The 18003-nt window shown below is 47.8% G+C and overlaps 1 protein-coding gene and 1 long non-coding RNA gene across 6 annotated transcripts in view; one reads left to right on the forward strand and one right to left on the reverse strand.

Annotated features, from left to right (window-relative positions):
* Nucleotides 1–4186: 4186 nt before the first annotated feature.
* The window catches only part of STAP2 (signal transducing adaptor family member 2), a 33772-nt gene continuing 19955 nt past the window's right edge, over nt 4187–18003 (reverse strand). For 2 of the 5 annotated variants that reach the window (XM_063290964.1, XM_063290961.1), the window contains 8 exons: nt 16363–16494; nt 15199–15268; nt 13051–13153; nt 12054–12143; nt 10595–10762; nt 9265–9366; nt 7236–7322; nt 4187–5583 (listed from right to left, as the gene is read on the reverse strand). In XM_063290964.1, the coding sequence (XP_063147034.1) occupies nt 5525–5583; nt 7236–7322; nt 9265–9366; nt 10595–10762; nt 12054–12143; nt 13051–13153; nt 15199–15268; nt 16363–16494 (811 nt within the window). In that variant the 3' untranslated portion in view covers nt 4187–5524. The remainder of the gene's footprint in view (nt 5584–7235; nt 7323–9264; nt 9367–10594; nt 10763–12053; nt 12144–13050; nt 13154–15198; nt 15269–16362; nt 16495–18003) is intronic. The other 3 variants (XR_010066975.1, XM_063290962.1, XM_063290963.1) reach the window with 3 other exon arrangements.
* The window catches only part of LOC134488509 (uncharacterized), a 679404-nt gene continuing 671226 nt past the window's right edge, over nt 9826–18003 (forward strand). Inside the window, exon 1 of the long non-coding RNA XR_010066976.1 lies at nt 9826–10052. This is a non-coding gene — a long non-coding RNA (uncharacterized LOC134488509). The remainder of the gene's footprint in view (nt 10053–18003) is intronic.

An 18003-nucleotide genomic window follows, 5' to 3' on the forward strand; every position in this document is an offset into this window, starting at 1 on the left:
GAAATTTTGATGAGATCGGCTTCTCCATTTTGGGGAATATGCGCAAACTTGCTTGAATACGGGGCTACCAAAGCAATGCTGTTGCCAGATTAACTAAATGTCTTTGCTTCTGGAGCAACAATTCAGAAATGCAACAAAGTTGCAGGTTTGTCCACCTCAAGCCATGTCAGCTGGCATCTGCAAAATGGGATTTGTTTGTTTGCTTGTTCATTTGTTTTACTGTCTCACCATGCAACCAGCTTCTGGCCTTAGTAATAAATTGCAGATTTCTGCAAACCTGTGCCTGTCTGTGAATAAGTAGGGGTCCAAGAGAAAAATGCCTCGTCTCACCTCTGTTCCAGTGGAACTTATTGCCACGAGATGTGTGGAACACAAGGAAGGTGACCTCGATGGAGCTATGCAAGAACCAAAGAGGGCTGGAGCGTTTTTTAAGTCCAGAAAAGCCAGATAACATTCAGAAGTAGCTCAAACAGACACCTTCCTAATTCACAGGCATGTCGGGGGGGGGGGAGGTTCAGTACAATCAGGCTGGCAAGATTCTGTCATTGTAGCCAATCTCGATAAAAGTAGTTTTAGCCGTCTGGTGGAATGGATTTCCTGATATGGTCTCCCTAGGAGGGTTGTCAAGATGTGATAGTAAGCCACTAATTTAGGCAGTCGCTTAAGACAAATAAAGGATTAGACGGAGAAGTAGAACACTTGCTGGCATTCACCCATGGCAATTTGATGGGTGCTCAAGAATTCTCAATATCGTTCAGTGGGGGGTCTCCTAAAGGTCATATTGCCCATCCCCAGCAATAGAGAACATTCCAGTAAGTTCAGGGACTGCCCAGCCTCCAGGGAGGGAGGCGCCACCACCTTCTTAAATCATCAGACTCCATTCACACACTACAGTGATCCCCAGACTAACCCAACCAGTTGGATTCCGACCACACACGCGGCCAAAACCCTAACCCAGGCTGATCTTAACCACAGTGTGCAAATGCAGCAACTCAGTCTTCCACCCGCATGTTGTGTTAGTTATGCTGGGTGAACGCAACTGTCAAAGTCCACGCAGCTGGGCAAAATTGGGCAAGAACTGAACAGATTTCAGGGAAGTGCTCTCCCATGCTAATCCAGGGTAAATATAAAATCTCCCAAACCCTGAAAAAGAATTTCTCAGCCTTATTTTTAGGGAGTTCATTCAGGCAGGGTCTGTCTGAATGATCCAAAACTTTTCTTCCCAGGTTTCTTGCAACCTGGACTGAATTGCCATTTATGAGATAAGCTGCCAGCAGACTCACTTTCTCTCTCTTAAGTGTTCCTCTCTACTCTCCCTTTCATTCTTCCCAGCCTCCCCACAACCTCCCACTATGGAGGGCAGCGGGAATGGCCTTGAGGGACAGGAGGAAGAGCCGTTTCCAGGCACGGTCAGATAAGAGCTGCCTGAGGCCAGGCCAGGCAGGTAACCTGAGCAAACACCTCAGAGAAGCTTCTTCCTACTTCACTCCAAGATAAAGGGGGGGGGGGGCAAGCAGGGCATGTGCCCAGGTGCCGCCGGGAGGGGCCAAAATGAGTGCTGGGGGGAGCCAAAATGGGCGTGGAATCCGTGTTTGCCCCAGGTGACGCAGACCCTAGTAGCGGCCCTGGGAGGGGGGAAGCTCATTCAGACCTGCAAGATTCTGCTACTGTGTGGAAGGTGGAAGGTCCCCTGGGCCAGCACTGGGCCACGTCTGGCCCTTTTTGGGGGGATGCCGCTTCCGGGACGCTTTCTCGGCGGACTGTAGAGCGGGGTGGTTGGCCACTGCCTTCCCCGGTTGCCACCTTCCCCAGCGAGCCGGGTGCTCATTTTACCGGCCTCGGAAGGGTGGAAGGCTGAGTCGACCCGAGCCGGCTGCCCGAGAGAGAATCCGGCTCCCGCTGGGGTCGAACCCGGGTCGCGGGGAAAGTTTCAGTTGCAGTACTGCCGCCTACCCCTCTGCGCCACACGAGGCTCTTCTGCTACTATAGCTTTACAATAAAAGTAGTCCTGTGTGGCATTGGTTTCTTTCTACAGGTAGGGCTGATGTGGCAACCGAAGGAATATTTGCTCAACCTCTTCCTCTGTGGGATTGTAGTGAAGTTTAGCAGCAGCAGACCACCAGTTTTCCTCAGCTGGGAACCTTTCAGATTGGCTGGGACTACAACTCTCAGAATGCCCAGCCTTTCGGTCCCATCCGATTGGCTAGAAACCCTGAGAGCTGTGCTCCCCAAGGAGAGAATTGGTGCAGGGTCACGAGAGTCAAGCTGGTGGCCGTGATGATGCGATCAAAGCTCTGCCCTGTTTTTTCATGGGTGGCACACATTAAAAAAAGGTTGGGTTGCACCATCATGGCCACCCACTTGGCTCTTTTGACCCTATCCTGCAGGCACCCCAGCCTGCTGATAGGAAGGGGGCCTTCTGGAGAAGATGTGCAGAGGGAGCATCTTCACTGAGGTCGATGAGAGACAGCAGGGCCCTGCCTCCAAGATCTTGCTGATCTCACGTTGCAGAACCCATCTCCACTCAATGGTCCATGGAGCAACGTTAGGCCAGGCACCCATGTGCTAGATTCACACCACATGTGTCACCAGATGAGGCAGGTTAAATCCACAAAGCTGAGCCTTTGGCATCCTGACTAATGCACACCTCCAGATGGCAACCCAGAGTCTTTTTCTACTTTTTCTAGCCAGGGCCTTTTTAAGACGGAGAGGAGCAGAATCCTCATTTGAAGATCTCCCTTCCCATTTTCTTTCCCAAGGGCCCAGGTCAGGGTAGTATTCGGTGTCCCCCCCCCAATCTAGTCTTTGTCATTGAAGCTAATAGATCCAAAGGTGGGAGTTGGCAGCGAACGCTGAAATACTGAAATAACTTTGCCCGTTCCTTTATTCATCGATTCCTTTTTGCTGCCTGGAATGAAAAATATCGATTTCTCTGCTTGCCTCAGACGCTAAGTGGCCCAAAACAGTTGACTGTATTGTCCCTCTCCTGCCTTAAAAATCTTTATTTCCAACCTCGTGGGCGATTGCAGGCTCAGGCTGGTTCATCAAAATAAGTCATGGAGTCTCCCTGTGAGCTTTGCCCCTTTGGGACATGCACGGGATGTCATAACGTAACTGCAAAAGGGGAAAAGCTTGTGCGACAACGGCCTGACACTTTCATCAGACTCGCTGGTTTAAGCGCCGGCGCACAAACCCCTTCCCCGATAGGCCGCCCAGATTCAAAACTGATCTTTTGTGAGCCACCCACCTGCTTGAGAACAGAGTTGTGGGTCTCGCTCCAAATCTGGAGAAGTCTCTGTCCCTGTAAGTCCCTTCTCCTTCCTCTCCTGCTTCCAATTCTTGGATCCCCTGCAGATGCATCCGGGCCCTTCCTTGCTGAGGCAGCAACTTTACGAAGCCAAAAGCGCATATCTGATGCTCCTGTGGGTTGAACACTAAGTGGAATCAGATTAATATTGTCATGGCTATTCAAGAAAAGCAGCTGTCCCTCCCTCCCTTCCTTCCTTCTCCAGAAAAAGGGGCAGTTCCCCCAAACTGCTTTGATCTCTTGGTCACACATCAGCTTTGCAACACAGCCACCATTTTAGAAATTGAATTTATGACTGGGATTTGCCAAACATGCTCTATGAAACAGAAATAGCATTGGCTGAAACACTACAGGTAGTCCTCTCTTAAGGACTGTTTGTTTAGCAACCGTCCAGAGTTACGAGGGCACTGAAAAACTGACTTACGACCGTTCCTCGCACTTACAACCATCACAGCATCCTTGTGGTCACATGATCATGATTTGGGCGCTTGGCAACCGTCATGCATTTACAGTGGTTGCAGTGTCCCGCGGTCACATGTTCGCCATTTTTTACCTTCCCAGCTGGCTTCTGATAAGCAAAATCGATAGGGAACTGTGTGATTCGCTTAACAACCATGTGGCTTGCTTAACAACTATGTGGCTTGCTTAACAACTATGTGATTTGCTTAACGGCCACTGCAAAAATAGTTGTGAAATCAGGTCTGGATTCACTTAATGACCACATGGCTAAGCAACCTAAATTCTGGTCCCAGTTGTGGTCATTAAGTGAGGACTACCTGTACTACCACCAATCAGAATAAGTCAGCTCTGTCCAAACATGACACAGCCCCACTCATAAGCCTACTGTCACCCATGTCCAGATCTTCCTAGGCAAGGGTGAACGCTAGAAAATATTTCTTTATTGTATTCCAGGAAGCAATGGTCAACAGAGTCTGGCCAAGAAGGGATGGTCATTCAGGATTTATACCCAGTCAGCTCATAAGCCTTCCAAGCTCTCCTGTTGCACCACCTTTGTGAAAAGGAAACGTGGATTCCCTTTGATCATTACCTCTCTCTTATTTGTGGATGACCGATGCCTGTTTACATTCTAGGCATTCTTGCTGGACTGGTCAGATAAGTCCCCTATTCCTCTGGAATCTTCCAGCCACTGACTGAATTCCAGATGTTAAGAACACAGAAAGCTGTATAATCCAACTAGCTCCCTCGCACACTTTGGGGTTTACTTCTGAATAAACCTGTGCCGGAAGAGGCCGCCAAGGACCCCATTTCCGCCTGTAAACTGGCCCTTGGAGGCTTGCAACTCCAGTTTGAGGCAGGTTGGGTGAAATCATTGTGTGTGTGCATGGGGGGGTGTAGATTAGTCCCAAAATTAGTCCCACGTCGGCAAGCTTTGCCTCTCCATTTAGGTCCCTGGTCTACTGATTCCCTTTATTTTATTTTATTTTAATCAAATTTATACACCGCCCTCCCACTGTGCAGGCGACTCTGGGTGGCTAGCCTTGCCACTGGCATTCCTCCGGGTCGCAGGTCACACAGGTCTGCTTCACATGAGATTGTCTTCGCTCCAAAAAGTGCAGAAAGCTTTTGGCGCCCCTTGTTTTGGTTCGATGCCATGGAGTCGGGGTTGACTGTGGGGACGAATGCCGACTCTTGTAGCCATTTAGGAGTAATATGTAGCTCATCCGTCCAAGAACATTCCGATGCTCTCCTGGATCCTTTCCATCCACTGATCCGTCACCTTCCCTTTCTTCTACTTCCTCAGACTTTGGAAGCATAGCTGATTTTTTCCCCTACTCCATTATCTGTCTCATCACCTGCCCAAACATACGAGGTTTTTCTTGCTGGTCCTCATGCTCAGGAGTGCAGTTAGTCTTTACTTTGGTCGACTGGTTCTTCACACTATTCTTAGTAACTCTCCCCAAATCCCCTTCAACCCACCTCTTAACTGCCCCCTTTTCCTGCAGAATGTGCCCCTGCTGTGACATCACAACAGCTCAGCCAATGGCTAAGAAAGAGGGTCTCAAAGGCAGCTCAGGGGCGGGTTTTCTGATCTGATCCCGTAAGATTCCTCTCCACATAAAACAGGAGAGTTGGTTCCCGAAGGGAGCAACCAGAGAGGCTGGCCGAGAAATCCAGAGGCAGATCTGTTGGCGGTTCAGCTTGTTCCTCCCTCCCTTGCCTCTGTGTCGATCCTTTGCCAAAGGCATCACCGTCTTTTCAATTGCCTATCCGGGCCATTCGCTCCTCAAGTTTTTGTTTCAGCTCCTGGGTCAAATCTGCAAAGAGAAACGCGTCAGCAACGTGCCCAGAGCGTGGCTGCGGAGTAAAAATGCCATGTTTAGAAATTAGAGTTGGAGATAGGTTGATGGAAGTCCCAAAGTGCAAAGCAGTCAAGCATGATTTCTGGACTTCATAAGCTATTTCCCCCCTCATGTTTGAGTTTTGGGGAGAAATCTAGATGGGATTGCACAATGCAGTGGGGCTTTGATTGGACCCATGTTTCTCAACCTTGGCAAGTTTAAGATGGGTGGACTTCAACTCCCAGAATTCCCCAGCCAGCAAGGCTGGCTGGGGAATTCTGGGAGTTGAAGTCCACCCATCTTAAACTTGCCAAGGTTGAGAAACACTAGATTGGACAGCTTGGGCTGCCAACTTAAGTCTTTTGACCATGCCCTGTGGACAGCCCTGCACAGCACCTTCCTGCTTTTATCCAAATGCACCATCACAATGCAAGCTCTGCCCCATTCACACATGCATGGGGTGTTTGATTCATGCAGAAAAAGAAAGGGTCCTGCATCACAACAACATTAAGTTCCTGCGGGTGAAAAAACAGTAAAAACAATTTAGAAGCAAAACCAAAAAGAACTGTATCCTAACATTGCCTGATTCCCACCCCCCACATTTTAATTCTACCTTTTTTTTTTTTTTCAAACAGTGTACAAGTGACATTTGATCAGTTTATTTGGGGAGGGGGATAGACAATCTCTCAGACAGAGCAGGGAGTTCACCCTGCATCCCACCAAACGTCTAAAATTACGTGTTCCGGTTTCTGGATGGAGAGTGCAACCCTTTGCAGAATCCTATATCAAAATAGGTGCATGGAGTTAAACGCTGTTTTGGCATTGAAAAAAAAACACACACCCTACAAATTGCATTGGCAGGATGGAAGGGGAACTGTTTGCTGGCAGGAAGCTGGGGAAAAGATAGTTATATCTTCTCCACACTATAGAAATCAGTCAATCAATCAATCAAATAAATCTTCTCCACGCTTGCTTGGATTCTGTTAGGGATCAAGCCAGCCCTTGATCAGCTGATGCAATCTGGGTTTTATAAACAGGGCATGAGAAACACAGGAAGGATCATTGGGTGTTGTATCAAATCTGCCTTCAAAATCAGCCAACTACATCATCTATTCCTGATTTCCCTTGGCAAACGGGCACTCTGTTCAGACTTTTGTTCAGTTCATTGCTTGGAAAGGCTTGGATGGAAAGAAAAAGAAAAAAAATTGAACCAGTGGAAGGCAAACACAGATGTGTTTTCATGCTTTGCCCTTTGAACATTGACTTTGAACCCTACGCATTCAGACCCCTTGCAAACAGATGTGGCCACCTCTGTTTTTTCCCCCAGCTGGACAAAACTGCTATTGAATTTGGCTCGTGGAGATGAGCACCATTTTAAATTGTTTTTAATTAAAAAGTCTTGCCCAAATGTCCAGATCTTTTAGCAAAAGGGAGCAAAAGAACTTGAAGCCATAAGCCAACCTGGTCAATTAACCCACTCGTATGACCCAGAACAAGCTACCCAGAAAAAGACCTCTGCAATAGGATGGGTGCACAGCATGTCTTTGGTTCGGGCGGAACCCAGCAAATAATTAATAACATTTTGATAGAATCCTGCAACTGGATTTACATGCAAGAAACTAACTTACTATCGGTGATGCTTCTGGATAACGGAGTCTCCCCAGTGGTTGAGTGCACACCAAGCTTGAGGGTGGATTTACTATCCAATAGGCTGCCTTTAAGATATGAAAAATGCAACTATAGTTTATAGACACCCATGTCAGGTCTCTGGCAAGCTTGAAGTGTGATAAATATAAAGAAGTGGGTTCTGTGCATGCTGATAAGTGGAAGTGCCAAAGGCTGCCCTGCCAAGGCTGTGGCAAAGGTTCCCAGAGGTATCATAGATGGTGTTGGGAGGGATCCCAAAGATCATCTAGTCCAACCCTTTGCCATGTGCAGGAAAACCAATTCAACCATCCAAGAGAAGTGGCCCTCTGGCCTCTTTCTTAAAGCCTCCAGAGAGGGAGAACCCACAGCCTCCATAGGGGGCCTGTTCAACGTATGGGCAGAGCTTACCTTACGAAGCTTTTCTGCATATTTAAATGAAATCTAGGTCACTGCAACTTACATCTGTTATTTCTGGTCCTCAATTCTGTGGTTTTTGCGTGGATTCTCAGCATTCACAGCCCGCAGGCGCTTCCTTCCTGCCCCCTTGACAAGCTCCCTAAAAGGTCTGGGAGTTGACTTTCACCTATTCCCCCATTTATGTCTTACAATACCGCCTTCTTGTTTTAAAGTTACAAAGAGGGGCTTCGGTGTCACTGCTCAGAATAGATTCCCATTCTCCAGGGAACTCAAATGTTCAAACTGAGGCTGGAGGGCCATCTGTTGGGGATGCGATAGTGGTGGATTCCTGCCCTAGGCAGCGGGTCAGACTAGATGATCTCAGAGACACCCTCCAACTTTGCTGTTCCAGCATTCTATGAAGTGGCTTCCTCCAATCTCCACTACTTGCCAGTCTAGGCTAAATTGGCCTTTGTAACAGATTGGCTTAAACATGCAGTGTGAGTGCAGCCAAACTGTCTGGCTGGTTCTAGTGGTTAAGGTGCTGGGCTAGAAACCAGGGGGCTGTGAGTTCTAGTCCCGCCTTAGGCATGGAAGCCGGCTGGGTGACCTTGGGCCAGTCCCTCCCTCTCAGCCCAAGGGCCAATCAGGCGTGGTAGGAGAGTTCTAGTCCCGCCTTAGGCACGAAAGCCAGCTGGGTGACCTTGGGCCAGTTCCTCTCTCAGAGCCCAGCCCACCTCACAGGGTTGTTGTGGGGAAAATAGGAGGAGGAAGGAGTATTAGGTATGTTTGCCGCCTTGAGTTATTTATAAAAATAATAAAGGCAGGATAAAATAAAAAAATAAAATAAAATAAAATAAAACAAATAAATGCTAGAGTTTAGTGGGAACTGAAATACAAATCAGACCCATTCTGTATGCACTCAGGAGTATCCCCAAATTCCAACTGCAAAGTAAGACCATGAAGAGCTGTTTACCTAGGTCCTCTTCAAGCTTAGAAGAGATCTTGCCCACTGGCCCATAATCTGCCTGAGCATACAGGTATTCCTCGCTTAACAACCATTCATTTAGTGACAATTTGGACTTACAACTGTGCTGAAAAAACGACTTGTGACCAGTCCTCACACTTAAAATCGTCGCAGCATCCCCACAGTCACGTGATCACCATTTCCGACTTTCCCAGCCAGCTTCTTGCAAGCAAAATCAGTGGGGAACTGCATGATTCACTTAACAACCATGTGGTTCACTTAACGCCCATGATGATTCGCTTAATGACTGCCGCAAAACAGGTCGTAAAATTGGGTTGGATTCACTTAATGACCTTCACTTAGCAACCAAAATTCTGGTCTCAACTGTGGTCATTAAGCAAGGACTACCTGTAGGACAGCCAATGTTCCCATTTAAATTGGCAGAATCACGAGGACTAGAATCTCTTTTTAAAAAGAGGGAGAGAAAGGCCAGGATTCATAGCTCAAGGGCCCTTGGATACAGTCCCCTGAGCCTCCTCCTGGGAGCTCAGCCCCAACACGTATGGAGAGACTGAACTAGTTTGTCACTTTGGTCGCTGGCTGAAAATATTGTCTCAACACCCTGGCAGGGGTCTCCCTAACCATACCTGACTTCGGCGGCCTCTTCAGTGGCTTGGGAGGCACAGGAACAGCCGGGGTGGCTCCTTTTGGCCTCACTTCCTGGCCCTCAGGTTGGCCCCACGCTGCTTCTGTTCCAGGTGGAAAGGCAGGGAAACCACACCTCAGTTTTCCTTGCAGAAGACTTCATTTTTACAAAAGCAGGGTCTACATTTGAAACAGAAGTGGCAACTTCCCCCTCTTGTTTTCATGAGCACTCTGGACCAGCCGCAAGGTGGAGGGACTCAGTTACAGCAGTGATGGGTGCCTGTTGGAAGGCCTGAAGGACCAGGGTGGGGACAGGCCCTCCTGGGGAAGACCTTTCTCTCTGGCTGCTAAAAGTTGAGACTGACTTGATGGTGCATAGGTAGTCCTCAACTTACGACCATTTATTTAGCGGCTGTTTGAAGATATGACGGCTCTGGAAAAAGCAACTTACGACCAGTCCTCACACTTACGACCACCACAGCATCCCCAGAGTCACATGATCAAAACTCAGGCACTTGGCAACCGGCATATATTTATGACAGTTGCAGCGTTCCGGGGTCAAGTGATCGCCATTTGAGACCTTCCCAGCTGGCTTCTGACAAGCAAAGTCAATGGGGGAAGCTGAATTTGCTTAACAACCACGTGATTCACTTAATGGCTACAGTGTTTCCCTTAACGACTGCAGCAAAAAAGGTCATAAAGTCGGGTGTGACTCACTTAACGACCACCTTGCTTAACGATGGCGGTTCCAGTCCCCTTGTGGTCATAAGTCGAGGACTACCTGTAATCAGTCGATCCACCCATCTCTACATTCGGGTCACCTGATGCAGATGTGTCCATTCTGAATCAAAGATTTATTTTTGTTGCTTTTTCTCCCCCAGGGGTGGGAGGAATTGAATGGGGAACCTTTGCTGTGGTGCTATAGCCCCAGCCCAATATGAGCATCCATGCACAGGTAGGTCTCCATTAGTGCGGCCAGTGAATCCCATGAAAGGGCCACATTATTCGAATTGGCACTATTCAAAGTGATATTTCTATAGAAAATAGGGCAATTGGTTCCCGCCTGATGGCAAGAGGCAGCGAGATTTTTTAAACGTAAATGTTTATATGCATACTAATGAAATATCACCGTGAAAGATAAAAAAGAATATACTTACAATTTATATTTATGGTTAACCAAGTCACAAGAAGTTGCAGAAAGCAAAAGAGAACCCAAAACACCGGTGATCTAAAACCTGTCTCCCTCTCTCTTACAGCCTAGCCTACCTGTCAGGGCTGTTGGTCAACTAGGGATTGTAATATCATCCGCGGGATCCACCATTCTCAACTGACCTTTGTTCACATAGGTCTTCTGCGGAGGATCTTCCTCCTCGTACACATGCTCAGGGGCGGGAGCCAATGCCCGCCGCGGGGGCAGGATGGGCATGATCGGTGGAAGAGGAGGAGGTGGGGACAGTTGACAACCGGGGGAGAAGACTCTTTTTTTTCCCACGAGGTCACCTGCATGCAAATAGAAAGACGTAATTCAGATGGAAAGATAATTCGAGATCCTGGAAGGCATTTCCGGTGGCTGTTAGTTCTCATGGTTAAATGGAACCTCCTTTTCAAGAGGCAGTCTACCCCTAAACATTAGAGAGCACCATTGCTTTCATTTCATGCCCAGGAGGTTCCTGGGGACCTCTCATGATCCCAGGTGGCAAAGGGGTGATGGGCTTCGGCCTCATCCATTAAGACCTCATCCTAACCCTTCTCCCATCTGCTCCACAGAGGGTGGCCTGAAAATAACTTCACTTGGAAGCCAGTTTATAAACACGTCTCCTTGGACAGCAATTTATCTATGCTCTCCCATGAGCATTCATCATACTGGCTGGTGGTGATGGATATTTTAAACCAGGGTTCCTCAACCTTGGCAACTCTAAGCTGTGCGGACTTCAATTCCCAGAATTCCCCAGCCAGCTTTGGGGAAACAGCAGACGTAAAAAGGGAAGAATAAGGTTGGTTTACTCTGTTTTTATGCTGGCATCGTGAATTAACTCCCCAGAGGGTGGAAATCAACTTACAAAGGTGCGGAGAAAGGTAGTGATCAGGGAAATGGTTCACCCCAAAAATGACAGTGTTGGACTTTACTTTGCAGACAACTTGCCTTTTAAGAAACTGCGATCGTTGGGGAGACACCTGGACTGTTGACTGATAGCACAAAGGGTTGCTTTACTAAGAAGGATTTTTTTCCAGGCTTGATAAAGAAATCTTGATCATTTAGTAGCCATGGATTGATGGTTGTGTCATAGTATTAGTGTGCAACTTTGAAGTTGGAAGATGGAAAAGGGAAGCTGCATCCCATGATTCAGATTAGAACTGAGCCTCGGAATTAGCACCGAAGTACAGGTAGTCCTCGCTTAATGACCACAATTGAGACCAGAATTTCGGTTGCTAAGCAAAGCGATCATTAAGCGAACCTGACCCGATTTTATGACCTTTTTTTGCAGCGGTTGTTAAGCGAATCACTGCAAGCGTTAAGTGAACCACGTGGCCATTAAGTGAATCACATGGTTCCCCCATTGATTTTGCTTGCCAGAAGCCGGCCAGGAAGGTCAAAAATGGTGATCACGTGACCACAGGATGCTGCGACAGTCATAAATGTGAACCGGTTGTCAAGCGCCCGAATCATGATCATGTGACTGTGGGGATGCTGCAATAGTCATAAGTGTGAGGACCAGTCATAAGTCGGTTTTTTCAGCACCGTCATAAGTCCGAACCATCACTAGAAGAATGGTTGTTAAGCAAGGACTACCTGTACATTTAGAAGGTGGTTGGGGGGCATCAGGCACCCAGGCAGACATCAAGATGCTCCTTTTGTTTTCTTGATCCGTCTCCATGACCTCTGCAAAACAAGCAAATCGTAGTAGAAGACCTGGAGGTGCATCTGTCTGAAGAGTTCAAGATGGAGGAGGCAGAAGCACCACGTTGTGTCTCCAAGCAGTGGTCTTCTGTGATTCCTTGACTGATTTGTGGCTGTCGAACCACTTTTCTCGCTAAGAAAAGTGAAAGAATGTCTGAGCAGCATAGGAATCCCAGAAGACTTTTGCTACGGGCTGTTAGGACACATGGCACCTCCATGTTTAGAGGCAGCCTCTCCCTATACGGATTGTCCTCTTCAGCGGCCACAATTGGGATTGGTATGAAGCGAAGCATCGCTAAGCGAAACTGTGACCGTGCTTACAATCTGACTTCAGCCTTCTTTTGCTTTACAGACCCGCGAAGGTCCTAAATGTCAGGATTGGTTGTAAAGTTACTTCTTCATCACCGTCGTAACTGTGAACGGCTGCTAAATGAGGCAGTTGCTAAACGAGGCCGACCTGTGCATTGCTTTCATTCCGCCCTCATGAGCTTCCAGGAGATGCTTGTTGATCTCAGTGGCCAATGGGATGTTGGACTTGAGCCTGATCCTAGTGATCTCATGTGTTTTAAAAAAGAGTAGTGGGGAAGGGGCTGGATTAGGAGGGGGGAGACCCGGGTTCTAGTCCCCCCACAGGCATAGAAGTTCATTGTCTGATTTTGGGCCAGTCCCTCCCCCTCAGCCCCGCCTCCCTCCCAGGATTGTTGTTATGGGGAAAAGCTAAGAAAGGAAGTGCTGAATACATGGTCTTGAGCTCCTGTGTGGAAGGAGGGATACAAATCTGATAATTAAAAATAAACAAACTCAGCAGAAAGGGACCGGGCTGGATCGGTCAATTCCTTCCGTTCCCTCCCCGGCGCCCCAAACACTTCCAGGTTGGGGGGCGACCTACCCAGAGCCAAGGCGTAGTTCTTCTCCACACTCAGCGGCATGAGGATGCCATTGGTCTTGGCCACGAAGAAGTCAAGCACAGCCGTGAGGGAGGAGCAGTAATTCTGGCGAGGAGAGAAAGCAGAGGTGGCCGGTGGGGACTGGGACAGTGAAAGAGGAGGACAAAGCATTCACAGGGCCAACGGGAAAATCCAAAACGTTGCAACTGAATGTCAAAGTATCTCATGGCAGGAGGCCAAATTCTTAGCTGTCTTGGACTTTGGCTTCGTGTGGGAACGCAGTTGGCTGGGGATGGCTGGAGTTGAGGCCAACCTAAGCAGTAGATGGAAGGGAGGGAGAGAGAAATAGAGGAATAGAGGAAGGGAAGGGGCAGGGAGGAGGAGGAGGGAGGGAAGAGATGGATGGATGGAAGAAAAAGGAAGGAAGGGAGAGAGAAATAGAGAAATAGAGGAAGGGAAGGGACAGGGAGGAGGAGGAGGGAGGGAAGAGATGGATGGATGGAAGAAAAAGGAAGGAAGGGAGAGAGAAATAGAGGAAGGGAAGGGACAGGGAGGAGGAGGAGGGAGGGAAGAGATGGATGGATGGAAGAAAAAGGAAGGAAGGGAGAGAGAAATAGAGGAAGGGAAGGGACAGGGAGGAGGAGGAGGGAGGGAAGAGATGGATGGATGGATGGATGGATGGAAGAAAAAAGAAGGGAGGGAGGGAGGTCCTTTGACTTCTGTGAGCTTTATTTATTTATTTATTTATTTGATTTGATTTGGTTTGATTTGATTTATATGGCTGCCCATCTCATACTAGTGACTCTGGGCAGCTAACAACAATAAAGACAGTCATGATATAAAACAATAAAAACAATAACGAAAATTACAAATTACAAATATAAATACAACCGAGCGAGCTAAAAGCCATGGTGTTGACATAACCATAAAACGGGGCCCTCCCCACACGCGGGGAAGCTTTCCTGACCTTATTGATATTGTTGGCTATGTAAGTGTGACGAGTAAATAAATAAATAAATAAATAAATAAATGTTTGCATGTATTTTATCAGTGGGGGCACGGCTTAAATCTTAATGATTTATGGGCTGATTCTCCCCTCCCGCAAATTGCATGTGTGGACGGCTTTATATCGGCTGCGTAAACACACTGAACCTGAACAGGCTTTTAACTCTAAACTTCCAAAATGAGCTAGGTTTGAACAACATGTGAAGCCCCCGCTTCCAAAATAACCCAAATCAAGGATAACGTGAGCTCAGCTTAGCATGTTGCACGAAAGCAGCTGCTAATTCTTGATTAAAGTTAAAACTCGGTGAAGTGTGCCATCTATTTGTTTGTTCATCCCTCTGGTTATTTATTTCATTTCTACCCCACTGTAATTCAGCCGACTCTTCAAAGCAGCTGCATCATCCTGAGACCGGACACGGCTGCTCTCAAGGGTTGTAACCCTCCCTCTCTACCGTGCCTTTTGGGAATTGCACTTGAAACACTGCACAGACCTGAATCAACTTGCTGTTCCATCCAGCCCCACATTAGCTGAGTTTACACAACACTCTTAACCAGTCCAGTGACAAACATTGCAATTACACAGTCTTTTATATCAGGTGGGTGACTTCCTGTCTTAAAAAAGAAGAGTTGGCCATCCTAATCAAGCACTGCCAACTTGGCAGAATGCCCACAGATGCAAAGCAGACTTTTAACAGGTGCAAAGCAGGTGATCTGTCCGTTTCACATTCTCACACATTACTTCTCTTTAAATCCCAAGTTCTTTCCATCCCATTAATGGAAAAAAAAATCACATGCCTTGGGTGAACACAGTTATCTGCTTCAGAGGGTACTATTATTATTATTATTATTATTATTATTATTATTATTAATTTTAAAAACCTACCAAAAATCTCATGAGGTTGTCAGATGACAGCATGCAAGATTTTGACATTTCTGTCCCCGCTCACAGGAGATCTGGCAATCTGGGGAGACTGCCCAATTTAAAAATACATGTATTTTAAAAGAATAACCTGAAAAAGGTGCCTAGTCATGGTCTACTCTTTCTTCAGGATTTGGGACCGTGGAACCACCTTCCATCATTTCCTTTTAAAAACCTGGGTTGCCTCCCTTGCCCCATCACAACGCTTTATCCTTGGCCGCCTTACCGGCTTCTCCATAACGATGATGTATTCTCCGCCAACAGTGTTGATTTTATAGTGCCTGATACTCACGGTTCTGCAAAAGAGCATAAAACAGAATTAACAGTCTGTCCTCCCCTAATTTTGGTCCCTGGGAGTGATTTCATTCAGGGTTTCCATGGTCAGGATTGCTGGCGATCCAAAGTTCGAACTCCTGACATTCAAGCAAATCAACAAGCCGGATTTATTTATTTCGTTGTATTTATCTATTCAATTTGGATGCTGCCTGACTGTCATGGTCTGCGGGAATGACCTTGGGAGACAGGAGGAAGAGCCGCAGACTGGACCACCGGCGTGGAAAAGGTATTCAGCCCACAGAAGGAAAAGGGGCATGGGAAGCGTCTTAGAAGGGACCCTCCCAAGTTTTCCAGATGGAAAAAGAAAAGGAGGAGAGAAAGGCTTTTAGACTTGCAAGATTGATGTTAGCCCTGCAAGGTAGTCCAGACAAGAAGTACCACCAGGAGTACTAGCTCTATCTTCATTGCTAGTTTACATTAATAGAATCTTGCAAGACTGAAAGTTCTTTGTTTTGAGCATTGCAGTACAGGTAGTCCTGGATTAATGTCTATTCGTTTAGTGCTGGTTCAGACTTACAACGGTGCTGGAAAAACTGACTTGTAACTGGTCCTCACACTTACGACTGTTGCAGCATCCCCGCAGTTATGTGATCACGATTTGGGTGCTTGGCAAACAATTCACATTCATGACCACCGCGGCATCCCATGGTCATATGATGGCCATTTTTGACCTTCCCAGCCAGCAAAACCAGTGGGGAGCTGCATGATTAGCTTAACAACCACATTGGCCACTTAACGACCATGGTGATTTGCTTAACAATTGCCACAAAGAAGGTCGTAAAATCAGGTCGGATTTGCTTAACAACCGCTTCGCTTAGCAACCAAAATTCTGGTCCCAATTGTGGTCATTAAGTGAGGACTACCTGTATTTGATTGTTCTCTGTGTTTTTATCTGTGAACTGGCTAGAGTTGCTGGGGGTCAGGCGGTGTAAAAATTTCATAAAAATTAAATGTGGGGAAATTGGGAGGCCAGCTAACAGACCACGAAGAAAATAAACCTGCGAGGTGCAGGATTCCACCCGCCCCCAAGCCAAACACTTGTCCTGCCACTCACCCATTCACCTTCTGCCGAGCGGTCAGCGAGAAACTCTTGCCATCTCTCCCGGGACGTAGCAACATATTGCCGTAGGTTTCGTTCTGCTCCAGAAGCGCCACCGCCTCCATTCTGGAGACCCTGAAGAAACAGCTGGGACAGAAATAAAGCAGAGCCTTACGAGCGTGCAACACCGCAAGGCTGTTGGTCAGTGGAAAGCACTTTGCTCCAGGCCAGACCTGCCTGCTCCTTCTCTTCCTCATTTCACTACCTGACTGGGTTTTTTTCTTTCTCTCTCGTTTTCGAGATTATTCTTCACTTTTGACAGAGGGCTAGATAGGGAATGTCTTCAAAGAACAGGACTAGCGTTCTGTCTGAGAGCGTTAGACCCGTGCTGCTTAGAAGCTCCATTTAAATGCAGAAGCCAAGATGGCGCTGCCAGCTGTAGGATGCCAGTTCTGTCATCAACCCGTGTATGATAGGTTTTATGAGGTTGCTGTCAAGAACTGTTTATAGACTTACTTCTTAGTGTTTTTTTTAATTCAGGGAAGAGCCAGTTTGGTGTTGTGGTTAAAGCACCAGGCTAGAAACCGGGAGGCCCTGAGTTCTAGTCCTGCCTTGGGCACAAAGCCAGCTGGGTGACCTTGGGCCAGCCACTCCCTCTCAGCCCTAGGAAGCAGGCAAGGGCAAACCACTTCCAAAAAACCTTGCCAAGAAAGTGGCAGGGACTTGTCCAGGCAGTCGCCAAGAGTTGGACACGGTTGAACAGATTAAATGTGTGTGTGTGTGTGTGTGTGTGTGTGTATTGTCAGGTCAAACCCCGACTAGTGAAAAAGTTCCATCGAAACTTTCCCCTAAAACCTTCATGAGACTCTAATGTTTTAACTCCAATGTTTTATTCCTTCTTTTGGCATGCTTCTTTCGCTTCTCAGTGCTTGGGCTTTTGCAAAATTGGGGGGAGGTTTTGGGGTTTCCTTTCTTTTATGTTTGGGGGGGCGGAATGTCAGGTCGGAAGCCATGCCCCCGGTTCGAATTCGGTGCTTCTTCCTCCCTGCCAGGCGGTTTGACCGCGGCGTGGCAGCGGAAGGGGGCGAGGGCGACGGGGGGTGCGCAGTTGAAGGTGCTGGAGGAAAGCGCGCGGGCGCGAAGCGGCTCGCCGAGGAACGCCGACCCTCGGGTGATAAGAGAGGTGGAGGCTCAAGGCCGGGACGTCCGTCCCATCTGGAGAAAGCAGAAAGCGGGAACGAAGCGGGGCCTTTGAATAACCCTAAACCATCTTAATACTCCTCTGACTTGTGGTTACGTTGGATTTAGGGGAATACAGAACTGAGCTCCTCGCAAAAATATTCAGGGGCCACCTTTTTGCCAACTCTGTTTCAGCTCCACGGCCGGGCACAGATTACTTCCAGGTGCTGCTGCCTGCAAGGACAGAGCCAGATTCACCCCCAGCACCGCCATTTCTCTCTCTCTATATATATATATATTGTGTGTGTGTCTCTGTGCGTGTGTGTGCGTGTGTGTGCTAGACCCTCCCAAGTCCAGATGGGAGACTCCACAGAAGGTCGTGGAGAATCACAGGGCTGAGATCCTGTGGGACTTCCAGATCCAGACAGACAGGCAGGTCCTGGCCAATCAACCGGACATCGTGGTGGTAGACAAGGA

This window comes from Candoia aspera, chromosome 1 (assembly GCF_035149785.1).
Source record: "Candoia aspera isolate rCanAsp1 chromosome 1, rCanAsp1.hap2, whole genome shotgun sequence".
NCBI classification, from domain to species: Eukaryota; Metazoa; Chordata; class Lepidosauria; order Squamata; family Boidae; genus Candoia; species Candoia aspera.